Below are 19,013 nucleotides of genomic sequence, written 5' to 3' on the forward strand. Positions count from 1 at the left end.
AATAAAGATATTTTGTGCCCTTAGCTTCACCCCTCTGTAAACATCATATTTCAAGATTCCTTTTGAAAAATGGCCACGTAGGAAGAAATCACGAAAAGGAAAATATAACCCCAAGTTTAACATTCATTGCTAGATTCAGTAAGTTGCATTTATTTAAATAAAAAAGAAATATACTGTACATCATTGATTTAGTTTGAAACAGTCATCAAAAAAGAATTCTTTGAGACAAAAATATTTAGTCCGTTTGTAAGAAATAATTGATGGACTGTAAACAGTGGAAGGAAACTGAAGTTCTATTTCCTAAGCAATTGCTCCTGTACATAACTGAATTGACTTTGAAAGTTTTCTACTTGAAAGTGCCTGTCCAAAGCCACAGTTAGTGGAAGAAGCCAACCTTGAAGAAAAATGAATCTTGAGTAAGAGAGAGGATTTTTTCAGTAAGTACCGAGGAACAATTCATGGTAGGTAATAAGAATGAGCCTTGAAAAGAAGAATTATCTCATTGATCTTGCCTGGCTGCTCAGGGAAAATATTCAACTGAAGAATCTCACAAGAGAAGAGGATGCTTCTGTATGAAATGGTGATAATTTATGTCAAAAAAAACAAAAAAAAAACCAAAAAACCAAACCAAAAACCAGACAGAGTGCTATTATTGCCATTAGGGAAATGGCTCAAATTTCCTTAAGCATCAAAACACCTACAAATCAGGTCCCAATGGAAAAGTCCAGTTGTTAAAACATGATATAGAGGGGAAAAAAATGAAGGTAGGTTTCCTTTTGAGTGAAGACAATGCAAAGCACCTATCTCTCTTCCCCACCCTTGTTTATAACTTTTGAAAGGCCCCTGGTCAAAGCAGATGATTAATAAGATCTTTATAGTATCTGTTTACATTTATTTTTCTGTCTAAATTATGCTCGTGCACATTCTGAATTCTAGAAAATGGGACACATTCAAAATTCTCTAGGATAGCAACATGTAAGTTCCACTCACCTTTCGAGAAAAAGCGGTTAGAAGAAATATTAGCTGAAAGTTGGTACACGTTAGAGTAAGCAGGAGCATGGCATAAGACATTAGCTTCAGTTTCTTTGGAATTAAAAAGAAAGTACAACCTGGGTTCTTAACATAACTTATTTTTCAGTCTCTTTAAATGTAGCAAATGAGTTGAGTTTTCATATTTACATTCTGAATGTATTCCTAGGGAGGAAAAAATGATTTCAAGTCTTGCAACCTCTGAAGAAGTAGCAATAACTTATTAATTGTGCCCTGGGTGATCTTAAACTGTGGCAGAAAAACAGCCTTAGAGACTTCCAAAGATGCATAAAGTTCTCCTAGGGGGAACAGTAGGGACACCGGGAGAATCTAGCTGCAGAAGTATTTCAAAAAAAGCCATTTACATGTTGAAGGAAAGGATTTAATTAATAGTGTTACAGCTGTGAAGTTAATATGCAGATCGGAGGTCCTATCACAAGGGACTGTTACATATTTTTTAAACAAGTCACTTCAGTCCTACATTTTTTCCCGTTACAGCATTTGCATAGTAATAAATATACGTCCCGAAGGCTTCGGGATGAGAATCATGATGTCTGTTAATTTCTTCAATAATAATAAAGATGATGATGTTGATGGCAATTATGAGAAATGCTATTTACCGAAACCTCACTCTGTGCCAAGATCCTTTCTAAGTCCTTTATATGCATTATCTTACTTAATACTTTCAACACTTCAGTAAAATTATTGCTGCGGTTTTCCTCAAAGGAAACAGAGACTCCAGGAGATTATGTAAATGCAGACCCATAATTATCGCTGATCCCACCACACTTGTACACCTTCCTTAAAAACAATCCAGCAATTTCCTTCAAGTTCTGGAAGATCTGAGGAGAATCAGGACCCTCAAGACCAGTGACAAACACATAATGCACAGCTGATTGGCAGACGAGCTAAAACGGAGAAGAATATTTGGATGTTGGGATCAAGAATCCCCAGGGAGGTGGGGGGGTGCCTGGGTGGCTCAGGCATTAAGCGTCTGCCTTAAGCTCAGGAAATGATCCCAGGATTCTGGGATCGAGCCCCGCATTGGGCTCCCAGCTCAGTGGGAAACCTGCTTCTCCTTCTCCCATTCCCCTGCTTGTGTTCCCTCTCTCACTGCCTCTCTCTCTCTGTTGAATAAAAAAAATAAAGTCTTAAAAAGAGAAAAAAGAATCCCTATAAGAGCCCAAATGTAGAATTGTTCATGCCCACAATAATGTGCACTAATAGTTAATAAGGATGATTACGTGGCTCCTGTCCCCGGAATAACACTGAATAGAGATAGGGTAGAAATCAATCTGAATCCAGTTTTTGGGAAAAGATCTGTTATTTTAGAATGGATATTTTAGGCAAACATCCAGGCCAAAGGAGACTTCTTTTAGTCTATCCAAGTGGGTAATGCCAAGAAATGCCTTCACGAACTAGTAAGAAATAGCTCTAAAAAAGTACATCCCAGCATATATGGAGAAGGAATTTCTTATAAAAACTGCAGTCCAGTCTGGAAAGGTTGCAGAGGGGCTTGGGTTTGTCGAATGTCCTTAACTCGATTCAAGTTTTCAGAATAGATTTCCTAGACTGAAACTGAGGCTAAACTGTGGCTAACCAGGGAAATGTTCCCAGCCTTTGAGGCAGTTAATAGAAGGAGAACAACAGAAAATCTTTGGAGTCATCTATCCTTTTAATGACCTAGAATAGTTGGTTGATTGTCTAATGGCATTTGAATGCGTGATAAAATGAGTGACTGGGCCTAGTATATCTGTCGTTTTTAACCTTGCACCCAAAGAAATGAGAAAGAAAAAGAACCCTTAACAGGCATATTGATATTAGAAAAGCAGTTACAAAAAGCAGTTTGCTGAAGTTACCTTGCGCAGCGGAGGGAAAACAGACTGGTATGGGACAAAGACTACTATTATCTTCTTGCCACTTGCTAGGGTTGTTTTGAAGGTCACCTGAGTTACCATAAATGATGTGCTTAGAACAATGCTTCATACCCCACAAGTGTTGATTACCACTACCATTTATCGGCAAACTGGTCCCGTTTATATCTCACCAAGACTTAACGAGGTTAAATGATTTGCCTAAGGGCCTGTGGTTAATAAGTCCTAAAGACAAGATTTAAGAGAAAGACTTAGGATTTCAAGTTCAGTTTCCTTTTAGCGCACCATGTTACCAATTCCACAGGACCAGTTTCTTCTGGTCTAATATTTTTCCAAAAAATATCGGTTTATATGGAAGAAAATAGAAGAGAATTATTACCCCGTACAGTAATGATTTAAAATGACCATTCAAATTACAAGATATAAAATGCCATGGTTTGAAAAATGCTATGCTTAACTTATTATTATATTTATTATATTTATTATATTCACAAAATTTGCATTTTAAAATTACTTTATAATCTGCATGTTACAGAAGATACCAAGGCACTGATTTAAGTACTTTTTTCTGTCTTAAAAATTAGAGATAAAATGTGATTAATAGCACAAATATTAAAGGTAGGTACTTGTGCATTTGTAAAAAAGTCAGTATTAGCAATGTCATTTTTGGTTCCCAAACACATTTGCCAATGTGAGAAAATGATGACAAGTTCTAATTATAAAGTTATAGTGTAGAATCAAGAGTAACCAACTCAGGAGGTTCTGGAGAAAATCCTTCAGGGAGTTTTGCTGCTTAGCGGAATCAAAAACTCTTTGTTACTCTATTGGACTTCAATGGAGCCTAACAATTCTGAGTCTGTGCTGGCCAATGCAAATTTCTAAGATCTAAAGCTGCAAATGCTCGTAGAAGACCATTATGTTACGCAGACATTTTCAGACGATCATACAATAGAATAAGTGAGCAGCCACAGAGTCGATAACGAGAAATCTAAAAAAAGAAAAAAACAAAACAAAACAAAACACAACAACCAAACTACAGCTTTCTTATTCTTCTGGTAACTATACTGTTCCATTTCTTCTCTATGATTTCTACAAATAAAAATTGTGCTGGTTTAAGAGGAAAATGTGTGAGACACCCAGCTAGAAACTTTACCCAAGATGCTTTTACATTGGGATGGCCATCAAAAGCTGGTTTTGCAGGAGTCACCGTGAAAATTCCGTGCTCTGCTGACACTCGTCATAGACAGACAGAAACGAGGCTGGTAACATGTTGCATCAAGACAGCTCTCTCTGTCTGAGCAGAATTTCAAGGTGCACTTAGTTGTTAGTCAAGGGACCCTCCAACTACACGGATAAGGCTTTCATCCTTTGTCACACTTTTTTTTTTTTTCAGAATTCATATTGAAGCAAAGATAGCGACTTGCTATTCATATTGATTATATTAACATTTTCATTAATCCCCATTTCCACTTTAAATCATAGGAATGCTCAAAACCATTTTCCACTTAATATTTGGGGCTGTTGTCATTGTAGCATGAAGCCTTTTTAAGAGGGACACGAGGATACACTAGACGCTGAGTTTCAGCACAGCTGAACAAACCACCGCAATGCCAGTTTTGAAATCCCATTAAATTAACACTCTCCCAAGATCATTCTTTTCTGATCAGTATCCAAACTTATTTTCGATTAGTATTACATTTCTAGAGTTACTCAGATTACTCTCTCTCTACACACACACACACACACACACACACGCACGCACGCACGCACACACGCACTCTATACACACACATACATATAGTCATAATAATTATTTATTAGTGTCCTCTTTTTAAAGTGTACTTTAAAAGCATGATAAACTTACCTTAGAGAGTCCACCTACTTCCAAATAAAAGCAGATAATGAACACATTCCAGGTGACCCAGAGGGCAGTCCATACTGTGTACTAGAAAGAAAGGGGGCAAGGGGGAGAAAGAGTTGAAAAATGTAGAGATGGAAGTCATGTATGCTAAATAAGTCAATAATAAAAATGTCAATAAGTCTAAGTCTTCTGGGAAGAAGCAGGGTGCATTCAGAAAAGAGTGCTCCTTATGAGGTCCCCTAAGATCTAGAAATTAAAAATCCAATAGTTTCTTCGGCTTTCAGTAGATGCCAATAAAGCTAGATTTATTTTTAAAGTGCTTTGCTGGCTTGTAGATAAAGTTAAATCCAAGCGCTGACTTGATTTCTGTTTTCTGAGTATTAGCGTTTCCAGGGAATACAATTATGCACATTTTTGTGAGTTATCTATCTATCTTTTAGTTATAATATTAACCTGTCAAGTTTTTAGGAATGTTAGTCAAAACTCGGCACTTCATATCTCTGAACAAAGACCATGTTTGAAAATAGATGTATGGGGGCGCCTGGGTGGCTCAGTGGGTTAAAGCGTCTGCCCTCAGCTCAGGTCATGATCTCAGGGTCCTGGGATCGAGCCCCACATCGGGCTTTCTGCTCAGTGGGGAGCCTGCTTCCTCCTCTCTCTCTCTCTCTCTCTCTGCCTGCCTCTCCACCTACTTGAGATCTCTGTCTGTCAAATAAATAAATAATATCTAAAAAAAAAATAAAATAGATGTTTGGAGTAAAATTAACAAACTTTCCTATTGAAATATTTTAGTATGAGTGGAGTGGGTATACCTCCAAAGCGATCATGTAAAATAATTTTTCAAAAAACACAAAAATTAAGAAATAGGATGAAGAATGACCAAACAAATGACAAATTTCCATAATGGGAATATACCTTCCAATCACATCCAACAGACTCTAAACATAATTGCCTTACTGACTAATTGGTTTTATTAGCATAATATGTATTAGAAAATGCCTTCCCTGAGAATATTGGTCAGTCTGAATTAAGGTAGCCTTAGATCAAAACTCATCTGTGGAGAAGGTCTTAGGGCACAACACATCCAGTCACTGAAGGAGAAACTGAGATGTACAACTGACATATGGACTAGCTTGGATGACTGAGGACGGAATTCACTCTGGAAATGTAATACAATGGTTTTCTCATTCATTTTACTGTACTACAAAAATCTATAAATCCTTAATTCTTTAAATAGACATACTAATTAAATCGCTGCGTTTAGTGGTGATTTTAATCATCACATGCTATTGTCAAATTAAAATAATTATTGAAATCATTTCATTAGCTTACTCTGTGCTGTCTCAAATAATAAAATTATGAGTTTTAAACATTGTATAAAATAGCCACGTTCCTATCAGAATCCTTATCAGAAGCTTTTAACTATTCATAATATTTAATTTACATTTTCTATCTTTCTGTCATTTATGATTTTTAAAAGGCTTTCAAAATAATCTTATGTAGGTGCAAAGTTTTATAAATGGTGACCTTTGATGTCACATCATCTTTTGTGAGGGGGGTTTTACCTTTGTTTTGTTATAAATAATAATAATAATAATAATAATAACTATTATTATTATTATTATGAGTTAAGGTTCCAAAATCACTGGAAATTTAGAGAAGCTGGCAAATAAGTTAAATCATTAACACAAATTAAAATATACAGTGAGGTTTTTGGTATTTGTAGATATTGTCGATGCTTCCAGTATTTTCTGTTAGTAAAGTCTTCTGATATGGAGTTAGACAGTTTTTAAAATGTGCCAAGTGCCTTGACATACACTTTTATAAGTCACAAAATGTTCCTATGAATAGTCAAAATAGCTAACCTTCATCCTCAACGTTTTGCAAACTGATCAAGTCACAATAACCACAACAAATTTTAAAGCTGTTGCTAATCGGTATCTGACATTTTTCCTTCTAAATTAATCTCATTATGAGTCTATCAGAATGAGAGAACAGTGCAGACTGCTAAGTCATGAGAAAAAAAAGCCAATGATAAAGGTTAAGGTAAGGACATAAAAGAAAGTAAGACTAACATAAGGAAATAAACAAAAGTAATTGCAAAGCTATATGATTCTTAATTATTAGGACAGAGAACTTAGACGTTTAAGTATTCTTTTAGAAAAGATAATCCACTCACGATTATAACAAATGCATAATAAAATAAATCTGTTTAAAAATCAGTGCACTGACTCAGTGACTGAAGTGATTCATGCCACTTGTGAACTTTCAAAGATAAAATTATCAGGCTGAGTAGATTCCAAATGTCAGCTGCTAATTCCTAACAATAACATGAGCTATTATTCTGCTGCTTTCTATGTTCTTGGTACTGTGTTAAGCACTTTCTATGTTCCTGGTACTGTGCTAAGTACTTGATATTGATCAGGTTATTCAGCCATCACTCTAAACCAAGCAAGAGAGAAATCATTTGACCCCTACTTAGTGTCAGAGCTGGCAGAGGAACTCTAACATTCTGACTTCAGAGCTGAGATCCTTAAGTATTACATGACAGGTTTCATTTTAAAAGATCTTAGGCACAGGACCATGGAATAATTTAGAAGTTACTACTTCACCAAATTTTGCAACTTATCAAGTCACCAATTCACCAAATTATCAGTTTTTCAAAAATTAGTTTCATTTATATAATTCTGCAGCTGGCAATGTATTTGAATAACTATTTTGCACTTGGCAACTAATGTGTTTTGCGTGATATAAACATTATGGTTTTTTAAAAGCCATACTCTAAGCTTCTTTCTTCTGATATTGGTTTGTTGAAAACAAAAAGTAGTTGTATGACTGAGTTTTGGACAGTTATGACATGAGAACGATATATGTCAGCCTGCACTGGAGACACAAGTCTCTACGTAGAGATATAGGGAAAGCGAAACACATCCATAGGCATTTACCTACACAGGAAGTATTAGGACAACATATGTATTCTTTTTCTTAAAGATTTATTTATTTATGAGAGAGAGAGAGAGAACATGAGCAAGTAGGGGGAGGGGCAGATGGAGAGACTCTTCAAGTAGACTCCTCGGTGAGTGCAGAGCCAGACATGGGGCTCTATCCAATGACCCATGAGATCATGACCTGAGCTGCATCCAAGAGTCGGACATTCAACCCACTGAGCCATGCAGGCACCCCAATATATGTATTCTTTTTGACATGGGTTATTTTATTTATAATTCAACTGAAATAAGAAATAAAAAGGAAATGACTCCATTTTTAAGAAATACCTTCTGGTTATCATGGAGCGTGCCTATATGCTCATATATCCAGATACATATACTTGCAGTATAGAAAACAACTTCCCAATATAGATAAATTACTCTGTATAATTATCTAGCTACCTATTTATTTGTTGTACTTTGCCTATGTTCAGTACACATATTTTAAGTCCTAATTTACATAAATAAAGCCTATAAGATGAAACAAAAAATGCCCGTGTGTTCTAAGTAGCTTCCTGAATATTTCATGGTTTTACAAAGATAGTTCAGTGTTTTTTTAAGGGAAATGAATTTTGGAAGTCTTGCAATCTATTTCTTCCTCATTGAGCAATTAGTCTATAACATGAATTATTTTTACTTCCTGAGCTTGTTTTCCAATTACCAGAAAGGCCATTTTTTCATTTATTCACATGTGCATCAATCAGATACAGTATTATGCACAATATATTAGACTTAGGATTTTAAAAAGTAGGTTTCTTGCTCACTCATTGTTCTAACAGTTTCTGGAGTTTAGTATTCATTTCCAGAAGAACTTGAGAGTAATGTGCTGTCCCCTTCATTTTAATTGCTCCAAAAGCAGAGTGAAAGCAAAAAAAGATATATTGAACAGTTCAGTCATTTACCAAGCACTTACTCTGTGTTCAGTTATGTTAAGCAAGTCACATACATTACCTAATATAATTCTTAAAGACAATCTGAGTTAGGTTTTTACATATGAGGTTAACTATGGGACAAATAAAGTAAATTAATGCCCCAAGACTTCACACCCAATAATTGGTGGAGGGGATATAATATAGGACCAATTAAATGGAAAATGGACACTTTTTTAATTTTACTTTTTCAGTGTTCCAAGGTTCATTGTTTATGTACCACACCCAGTGCTCCATGCAATACATGCCCTCCTTAATACCCATCACCAGGCTCACCCATCCCTTCGCCTCCCTCCCCTGTAAAACCCTCAGTTTGTTTCTCAGAGTCCACAGTCTCTCATGGTTCTTCTCTCCTTAACTGTCATGCAGAGTAGTAGCTCAGGAAGGAGGTTTATGATGACATAGCAGGGAATTTTCCCCATAACAATTCAAATTACACAAGTTCTTGTTTGCACATGAACTTTTTGCATAAAAGTGCCAATAACTAAACTGTGGACCTAGAAAATTAATTTGGCTTTCTTTCTAATTTTTTAAAAGCAGTTTTGAATTAATTTCCAAAGTTGGTATTTATACAACAAAATTTTTAATTAGCTAATGCTTTTGCATTTAAATTAATTTAAAACTGCCTAATTCAATTACTGCCCATGAAATAACAGGTTTAAATAATCCTAAGGTAGAATCTCATTTTGGGATGTCTATGTAAGATTTAAAATATTTGATATAGGAATAAACAGACAGGAAGGAACAGTTGATTTTAGAACAGTACTTTATGCTTTCTGCTTCATTTTGTCTATAGTGAAAGAAACACAAAAGGTGTATTCAAACCCTACAACTGACCTTGGTATTCACTAAATAGACATCTCTGTAGATAGGTAGATGGATAGATAGATATCTCACACCTTGCACCTATGCTAAAATAAATTTCAATCAGTAAAAAGTACCATATGACAAAGTTGTTTTGGTGTTCTAAAAGTAAATATAACAATAACAAACTGCACCTTATCTGTAGTGATACTATCCAGAGTGGAATTACTATTCTTTTGTTTTGTGATTGACTGCATTTTTCTAATAGTCTTTGCTATAGGACCTCCTCAAATACAGTGGCAGGAGTCCACAACACTCTATTGCTTTAAAAAAAAAAGAGTAGTAAGTCAGCTAATGGTAGGTGAAAGCAGAGCAGCACATATCACATATCATGTAAATCCTCAGTTGAGCTCAAATTGAGATCAAAAAGACAGTAAGGCCAGTTTCTCTTATTGAACTACTGTAGGTATGTTCTGAGATAAGAAATCACTGTCCAGTCCATCCTATGAAGTAATCTCATCCAATAGACTTTAATTCATTTATTCCTTGTTCTTTCAAGTATAAGTATCTTTAAAGCCCCATGCATACCAGGAGAAACCTAGAATACAGCAAGGGGTAGGAGCAATGAGCCTGCCAGCAGGACATGAGTGAATGGAGCGAGACAGGAGAGAAGCGAGGGTTCTTGCTGTGCAGAGAGCTAGTGTGGAAGGTGTCACCAGGATCCACGGGAGCAGAGAGGAGGAGGCACTTACCCTGGAGCAGGGTGCTGGGCAAGGCTCTGAAGAGGTGACCATTCAGTGGAAGCAATAAGAGTTTTCCAAGAGGGCAAGGAGAATAGGGCATTCCAGGCAGAAAGTGGAGTGTATGCAAACAGAGGAGGCAAGAAACAGCATGTGGTCTTTAGAAAACACAATAGCTGCACACAGCTGCTATGAGGTAGGGAAGTGGGGTGGGCAGAAGAGGTAAGCAAAGGAGCAGTCTTTATGAGCTTTGATTTTCCATGCTAGGAAGTCAGAAGTTTGCCAATAGACACTGTAGAGGTTGTTCTGAGTGGTCCTTTACCATAACCATTTTCATAAGGGTGATTAATTCTTTAAATTCAGCTGTGATAAACCCTGTTTGTTGTCAGAAATGGCAGTAACTTACCATCTGAATTTCAGTGCTCCAAAATGACTGTTACTTGGAAATGGATTACGTTTAACTGGCATTATGGATGATTGTTTCAGCCAACAAAGGACGCTAATACTAAGAATACTGCAGGTGAATTAGAGAGAAAATCTCCTGCAATCAAAAAACTTTCTCCCTGCTCTGTGAAACTTCAGTATGAATTTCTGATCCAGGACTCCTCTCATTGCCACTGAAAAGTTGGTGCCTCCTGAGGCACCTCTTGATTAACGTGGCATATGCCATATTTGTTTTCTGACTTTTTCATACTAGAGTTAATCCCTGGCCGCTAGTGGTAGATTCAAACCAAAGCATTCATGGAAACAACTCAGGGATGAACTACCCGTGGTGTGAAGAAAGTAACATGGCCTAGCCATCCTCCCAATAACAACTTGATCTTCCCATTAAAGGTACACTTTGTGAATAGATTTCCCATGCTTGTGGATTAAGGATTCTTCAACCATTTCTCCCAAATGGACAATTTATACCCATGTTAGAATAAGAGGTAATCTGGAATCCCATACAGGTGACAATATTCTGTGATCAGCTGAGGTGGCAGGGCAGGATCCTTTTCAATATCAAAATTTATACTGCAATGCTACCTTATCATCTGGAATCTGGTGGTTAAATGTAATATAAAATAATCATGATAAATCAACTTCAAGAACCTGACAATACACATCCAGTTCTGCCACTTAACTACCTGGCCTCCTGGGGTTGGTCACTTAACCTTTCCTTGTCTGTAAAATTAGGGATGCTGACACATACCCATAGGTATTTGTGAAAATTAAATCCAACGGCATCTTTGGTGAGGAGGGCTTTCCCACCAACTCATTGCTTTCTGGCATATGTTCTGTCCTGGGATATGTTCTTAAGTGAGATAGCAAACAAACAAACAAACAAACAAACAAAAGGTAGAAATCTGATTGGCATCCACATTAAAAGAGAAATTCAACATGAGTAAAACCATGGATTGTTTTTCTAATAGATTTTTCTTGAAGACACTTAAAGATCTAAATCCTCCTCCTCTTATGCCCAAGAGGAAAAAGGGAGAGGGGGAAGAAAAGAAAAGACACCAGAGAAAGAAGTGACACCAGTTCTATCATGAGTGAACTCTAAATGGATAAACAACTACATGGGGAAAACAATAAGTAAGTATTTACTGAGCATCTAGTACATTCCATGTTCTCAAAGAACGCTGCCTAGTGGGAAGACATAAGTGTGAACCAATTATAAAACATGCTCAAGACATAGAACAGGAGTGATTAACTACTGATCAACCCAAACAATCCTTGCGTAGAATGAAGGAAGTGTGCTCCAGTCCCTGGAGGACTGCAGGGCTATACGGGTGAGAGGCTGGAGAAGCGGGTAGAAGCAGGACGCAGGACGTGGAAGTGTACAAACTCTCAGCCCTGTCACCCTTCTCATGGCCCTTTCACAATCTTTTCATCACCTCCTGAGACCCCGGGTCTGTATTTGATCACCAACATAGCCCACACTTAACACAATGCCAAACACATGGCAGAAACTTGATAAATAGTATTTGAATGAATACGTTAATGAAGAAAAGGAGGAAGAAAGTTAAGAAAGAAGGGAGGTAGATGCACCTGGCTGGCTCAGATGGAAGAGTGTGCAACTTGATCCCAGGGTCACGAGTTTGAGCCCCATATAGGATGTAAAGTTTACTTAAGTAAATTTTTTTTTTTTTTTTAAAGGGAGGGTAGGAAGGGGAGAAGGAAGGAAAGGAGGGAGAGAGGACAGACTGACTGTGAGATCCATGCTCGGTCAGGTGGTCAGCCAAGGATATTCTTAGATTTATCTTGCTAAGAGCTAGTGAAGTGTTTTAAGCCCGTGATTTAGGGAAAATGCAAAGGACATACTGGAAGGTAGGAAGGCTGAAAGCAGGCAGGAAGTCCATTTCCCGGAAAGAAAAGTCAGAAGCCTCAACCGTAGCTGTGTGAGAGTGTATAGAGCTAGTATTGTGGAGGGTACAACCAACAGGACCAGGTAATGGCCCTAATGTGTGCCAACAGCTTCATTCCAGAGAGGTCACTGGCTTTCCAGCTCCCTGGCATTTGGGGCTTCCATGGAACACCAAAATCATAAAATATAAAGTCTGCAGTGAGTAAAAGTGCTGTGTTTACAGTAACAAACTAGAAAATAGAATCCAATATGATAGTTTGCTATTACGCATATTGAAGTGTTTTATGCTACAAATCCAACTGCATGAGACACCCTTCTAGCAGATTATACATGCCTTAGCAGAGGCTGACTTTCAGAGAAGAAGAGTAAGGCAGAAATTGTTCAGTCCCCGCAGCTGGCTGGGTGATACCAAACTCTCTTAACACCCGGGCAGCCATTTTGAGTTCAGAGTCGGCTGTCGGTCACTTCGGTGATGTGGGGAAAGATACAAAAAACCAGTTGGAGATTCAAAATAGAGAATTAACGTATTCACAGAAAAATGCATGGCTTTATTCTTTCCATAGTTGTGCCTGGATTAAATCAAAATTGAAAGAGGGCATATGTTTAAGTCTAGGGTTTTCTTCTCGTGAGGCTAGGTCACCGCATTGCAAGAAAATACTAATTCTTCTGAACATGGTATATATATTTAGGCTTAATAAGTATTTTAGGGGGCGCCTGAGTGGCTCAGTGGGTTAAAGCCTCTGCCTTCGGCTCAGGTCATGGTCTCAGGGTCCTGGGATCGAGCCCCTCATCGGGCTCTCTGCTCTGCGGGGAGCCTGCTTCCTCCTCTCTCTCTGCCTGCCTCTCTGCCTGCTTGTGATTTCTCTCTGTCAAATAAATAAAATCTTAAAAAAAAAAAAAAAGTATTTTAGGTATGTTATTCTTAGTTACAATCACTTATATAGGCTTAATTCTCACAACTTTACACATGTAGCCTAAAACACTGCCTTCTTTTTAGAAAACTAATTACTGTGAATAACTCCCATTTAATTGTGGAACACAGTATACACGTCATTAAACTGTCCTGCAATGGAGAGTGTGCTGACCATGTTTGGTGTAGTTGGAGTATGGAATCAACATTTCAAATTAATCTTAACAAAATGGGACAAGTTCAATGATATAAAGTATGAAATACATTAGGGATGAGTACTAAATAACCTTCAGTGCAAGCATTTGTAATGCCCTAAATCATTTAAAATTAAGTTCTATTATTGTTATCAGTAAATAGTTATGGTTATGAAGGTTTGCTTTTTAGTGACATACATTATGGAAATGGCAGTTAATGTATATTTATGTCTCATCATGACAGCCAGACCTCCTACTCTATCCAAACCTTGTTTTGATTTTCCTTATGAAACTTGAATTCACCGTTACATGGTGTCTTGATCTATGTGTCTCATGTTCACACTCATGTTGCTTTGATCTCACTGTAAGCATTCAATGAGTCATTTTCCCACAGATTAGCATCTCCAAACAGAATTCAATACCTAAAGGCTTGAACAACAATGCCACATCATATCCAAGGGAATAACTTAATGATATTTCATTAACCTCCATTTAATAATTTTGTAGCACTTATTGCAAAATACAGGATAAAAATAAAACTTACCACCACAATATATCGAGGTCTGTACTGAATAGTTCCAAACAAACCCAATATAACGACTATTATATGTAGAAAATTTCCAAGAATTGGTGCCCACTGGAAGCCAAGGAAGTCAAAGATTTGCCTCTCCAAGGCTGAGAGCTGAAATAAAGCAAAGAGAGTCCATTAGCATCTAATCCAAGCATCATCACACCATTTTAATATTTATTCATGCCTAGAGAAGGCTGCACAGTCAATTTCAATCACACTCATGGACATCATCATCACTAGAGTTGTGACACTCATTTCATGTACTATTTTATGCAACTTCTCTCAGAAAATATGCTAAGATAAGTTCGAGGTTATAAAGTACAAAGAGATTTTAAACCTATCTGAAGAGCTTGACATATGCTCCTTAAATCATTTTCTCAGTAGAAAATCCAGGAAGATATTTTAGAGTATCATATTCTATGATATGAGTTCATCCATTTTTTAAAAAGATTTTTTTTTTAAATTTGAAAGAGAGAGAGAGAGAGAGAGAGAGAGAGAGCGCATGCACGCTCATGAGGGAGGGGGTGGGCGGAGGGAGAAGCAGACTCTTCTTCTTCTGCTTCTCTCCCTCAAGAGGGATCTTGAGGGATCCAGACGTGGGACTCAATCCCAGGACCTGAGCCAAAGGCAGCCACTTAACTAACTGAAACACCAAAACACCCTGAGTTCATCATTTTTTAAAAGATTTTATTTATTTATTTATTTGAGAGAGAGAATGCGGGCACCCAGAAGAAGGGGGGAGGGCAGTGGGGGAGAGACAACAGACTTCCTACTGAGTGAGGAGCCTGATGTGACTTGATCCCAGGGTCCTGGTGAAGGCAGATGTTAATTGACTGAGCCACGCAGGCGCCCACCTAGTTCATAATATTTTTTTTTAAATAAAATGATTGGCTCAGTATAACACACTTGGAAAAATAACCACAGGCTTGAATGCTAGAAGTGGTATGATTTTGGAAAACAAGCAAACAAACAAACAAGCAAAATAAAACCCAAATCTCCCACTCATCCCTGCCTTCTTGTAAGAAATATAGATTACCAAATGTATTTGGTTTCTTTGCTTTCATTAGTCCATCATGGATGATAATGACTAACCATTTTTTCATAATGAAGCTTAGTGATTTATTAAGCTCTGGACTCATAGCTCCCATGTAAAACTAAGTTAAATAATTCTTTTGGATCATATTTTATTGAGATCATATACTTATATGAGAATTCATCCTAGATTAGGCAAAATCCATTTTGAATAGAGAATTAAAAATTACGGGACTATTACAATTGTAGACATGCCACAGTTTATTACATTTGCATTATATACAATTACATTTTAATCAATTATACACTGTATTAAAACATACACTTAAATAATCTGTGTATGATTGATGAAACAGAAGAATTTCATAGAGTTCAGTGAATGCCAAAAATATCATTATCCTATTAAAATGATATTTATTGTATTGGATATCTAAAAATTTTATAGTTCCACCTGCTGTATTTGGATACTGATTTTATACCTTTTGGGCATTTTTCTAAATTTACTTTGATAAAATAGTAATTCTAATAAAATGATCCCACAAATAGCTATGTTGATGGTACTAGAAACTGCAGATTTGAAATGAAAATGGTACCCTAGGTATTTTTCTAGTTATGTGGCAGGTGTATGCCTGAATAGCTTTAATTTCCATGGACATAAAGAAATGTCCTCCATCCAGAAAGCTGAATTTACCTTGGTTAAAATTCACCTTCAGCAAGCTGTGGAGGAGAAGAGAAATGAGCAAATGCCTAAAGACAACCACACCAGAACCACATTCATTTCATGGGCATTTCCTGATCATCAAGTGATCTGTCACCATCCCTTGCTCGCACAAGTGAGAGGAAGCACAGAAATGGCTAAAATGTGAAATAATCAGAGGAAGGTAAGAAGCAGCACCATGTTTTCAATCCCCTGTTTGTTGTTCGTGACTCTAATTAGTTCCCTGGAACCTTCCCCTAAAAATGCAGCATTTTATTTATTGGCCCATCAGCGATGTAAATATGCAGTTTTTTTTATGTCCAAACAGGATGGATGTGCTCAGATAAAAAAGAAAGCCTGAAGAGCAGCTGCAGGCAATTTATTCTGAAAAGCAACCCTATTTTAAAGCTGTCGCGCATCACAAAAACCTTTAAAGTGAACTTTTCAAACAGAGAAAAATCCATTTTTTTTTTCTGTCAAAAGATGCTTGGACAGCATTCTCTTTTATGATATTAAAGAAAACACACATAATGAAAGAGAAGCTGAATTAACACCACTTATTAGAAAATCTGCTTTCTTTCTTGAAGACACTATATCTATTAAGTTTGTTCTCTGATAACTTACTTAAAAATGGATTCAGGTGGCTTAAAATAAGAGCACAAATGAAAGGTCAGAAAAAATCTAAACAGGGAGGGGATCATACCGAGAATTAAAAGAAAGGGAGCTTTAACGACTATTAGAGCCAAGAAAAGTAGGCTTCAGTAGTTGACCCTGAACAACACGGGTTTGAACTGCACGGGTTCTTAGATGAGAATTTTTTTATAAGTACAGGATGGCACCGTAAGTGTATTTTCTCTTATGATTTTCTTAGTAACATTTTCTTTTCTCTAGCTTACAATATTATAAGAATACAATATATAATATGCAAAATATACAAAATATGTGTTAATTGACTGTTTTCATTATTGTAAGCCTTCCAGTCAACAGTAGGCTATTGGTAGTTAAATTGTGGGGGAGTCGAGAGTTATATTTGGATTTTCAACTGTGAGAGGGGTTGGTGTTCCTAACCCTCCTGTTGTTCAAGGGTCAACTTTGTTGTATTTTAAAAAGTCAACTAACAACAAAAAGTCCATCCAAAGTAAACAAACCACCATTGTATTTTTTTTACTTGATTATTTGATCTAATTTCCATGTTAAGTTATTTTGTCATTTAGTTTATAGGCAAAGATCTTCTCTCTAAATGTCATAATTTCTAGAGATACCACTTATTGCCTTAGAGCTTGACATTAATAATAATGACCCAGAGCCACTAAATGATGTTAAATGAGATCCAGGTTGCTTTGTTAACTCAGAAAGGATGAATTTATTTTAGAAATATCTCTGTCAGAATGGTTCTCATCAACGGAGCATGCCCGGGAGTGCACACTGGGTGCATCTCTTCCCAAATCCATGGTCAGTGACCTCAAGTTGGGAACCTGACATCAACCATTATGGGAATATGTACAATATGGACATCGGTAAATGCTAAAAAGCAGGGTTTTGTTTGTTATAAGAATGTTAAATGTTACCTGTACACCACTGAATATAGCGCCTAGAAAACAGTGGTTCTGATCCAGAAAGGTAATGAAAGGAAATGATCAAATATACAACGCAGCATGAACAGAAGGCACCCAGCCCCGATGAGCACAGAAGCATGGATGGGCTCAAAGACAGTACTAGCAGAGATGCCACAGCAAAGAAGAGAATGACTGAGACATTTGACGATTTTGAGATATCAATAAAGTAGAGAAATCAGGAAAATTTAAAGGACACTCCAGAGAAAGCAAAAAACCAACCAGTCACCAGTGTAAAACATGAAGCAGTGAGCTAAAGAACAATGAAATCCTTTCTAAGTGAACTGTAAAGAAGGTAAAACTCTAGAAGCTATAAGAATATGATGTAATAGGGTATGTTTCCTAATAAGATAAAAAGTAAATACAATCAGAATCTTAATCAAAGGAAGGAGAAGCAGGATGGAGGGAAAGAAGGAAGAGAAAGAGGGAGGGAGGGAGGGAAGAAAGAGGACCAAATCAGTGATGTAAGGAAAGCATGGTTAAAGATACAAAGCAATTTAGAATGGGGAGTTATTTTGAATGTAAATATGAAGAAGCCATTCAAACATTCTCCTTGAGTGGTAGAGGGATAGGACCATTGGAACTATAGGAGAGAAATGTAACCCTAGCTCATACTTGGGGCTGCATGAAAAATAGTCCATACTCATTATAATGTAAATGTTGCTTAGTGGATTACAGCTTTCAGAATCAAATTGTAAGAAGTTTGGAAGTTTTCATTATGGTTATGGAACAAAATGAATGTGTGATTTGACTATATAAAGTATATTCAACAAAAGTTGGGAAAGGCTTAATATTCTGTATGTATGGCAATGGGAATGGAGTTGTGCTCTAAAATTCTTTTTGTAGGGTTAGGCATTTCCTTTCACCAGGCTTCAGGGTAGGAATATTCCTTATAAATCTATGAATCATTAACTGCAACCCACATTAACCACACATACCAATATCAAGAAATATTTCTGCTTCCTTATTTTATACCCATACAAATAGGAGCACCTTTAAAATACAGTAACTTTCTTACTTTTTTAAAAGATTTTATTTATTGATTTATTTGTCAGAGAGAGAGAGAGAGAGAGAGTGCACACACACAAGCAGACAGAGTGGCAGACAGAGGCAGAGAGAGAAGCAGGCTCCCTGCCTAGTGAGGAGTCCAATATGGGACTTGATCCCAGGACCCTGGGATCGTGACCTGAGCCAAAAGCAGTGGCTTAACCCACTGAGCCACCCAGGCATTCCACAGTAATTTTCTTATTGATCCATATATTATGTTTAATGATTCACACGGTGTTTTGCTTAAGTGCTCATAATTATGAATAATTGTGAAAATTAATTTATACTTAATTAAAAAGCTATAAAAACTTTAGGTGACCAAACATTTCCCTGGGCATTTGCCTAGGCTGGGTCTACACAATAAGCTTCTGCCCAAAC

The 19,013-nt window shown here is 36.9% G+C and overlaps 1 protein-coding gene across 1 annotated transcript in view; it reads right to left on the reverse strand.

Moving 5' to 3' along the window:
* The window catches only part of LOC111155390 (sodium/potassium transporting ATPase interacting 3), a 618,988-nt gene that overhangs the window by 272,123 nt on the left and 327,852 nt on the right, over positions 1-19,013 (reverse strand). Inside the window, exons 2-3 of the mRNA XM_022515541.1 lie at positions 14,220-14,357; positions 4,768-4,848 (exon numbers count right to left, since the gene is read on the reverse strand). Coding sequence (XP_022371249.1) covers positions 4,768-4,848; positions 14,220-14,357 — 219 coding nt within the window. The remainder of the gene's footprint in view (positions 1-4,767; positions 4,849-14,219; positions 14,358-19,013) is intronic.

Source organism: Enhydra lutris, unplaced genomic scaffold (assembly GCF_002288905.1).
Source record: "Enhydra lutris kenyoni isolate GAN:26980312 unplaced genomic scaffold, ASM228890v2 scaffoldscaffold41, whole genome shotgun sequence".
NCBI lineage: Eukaryota > Metazoa > Chordata > Mammalia > Carnivora > Mustelidae > Enhydra > Enhydra lutris.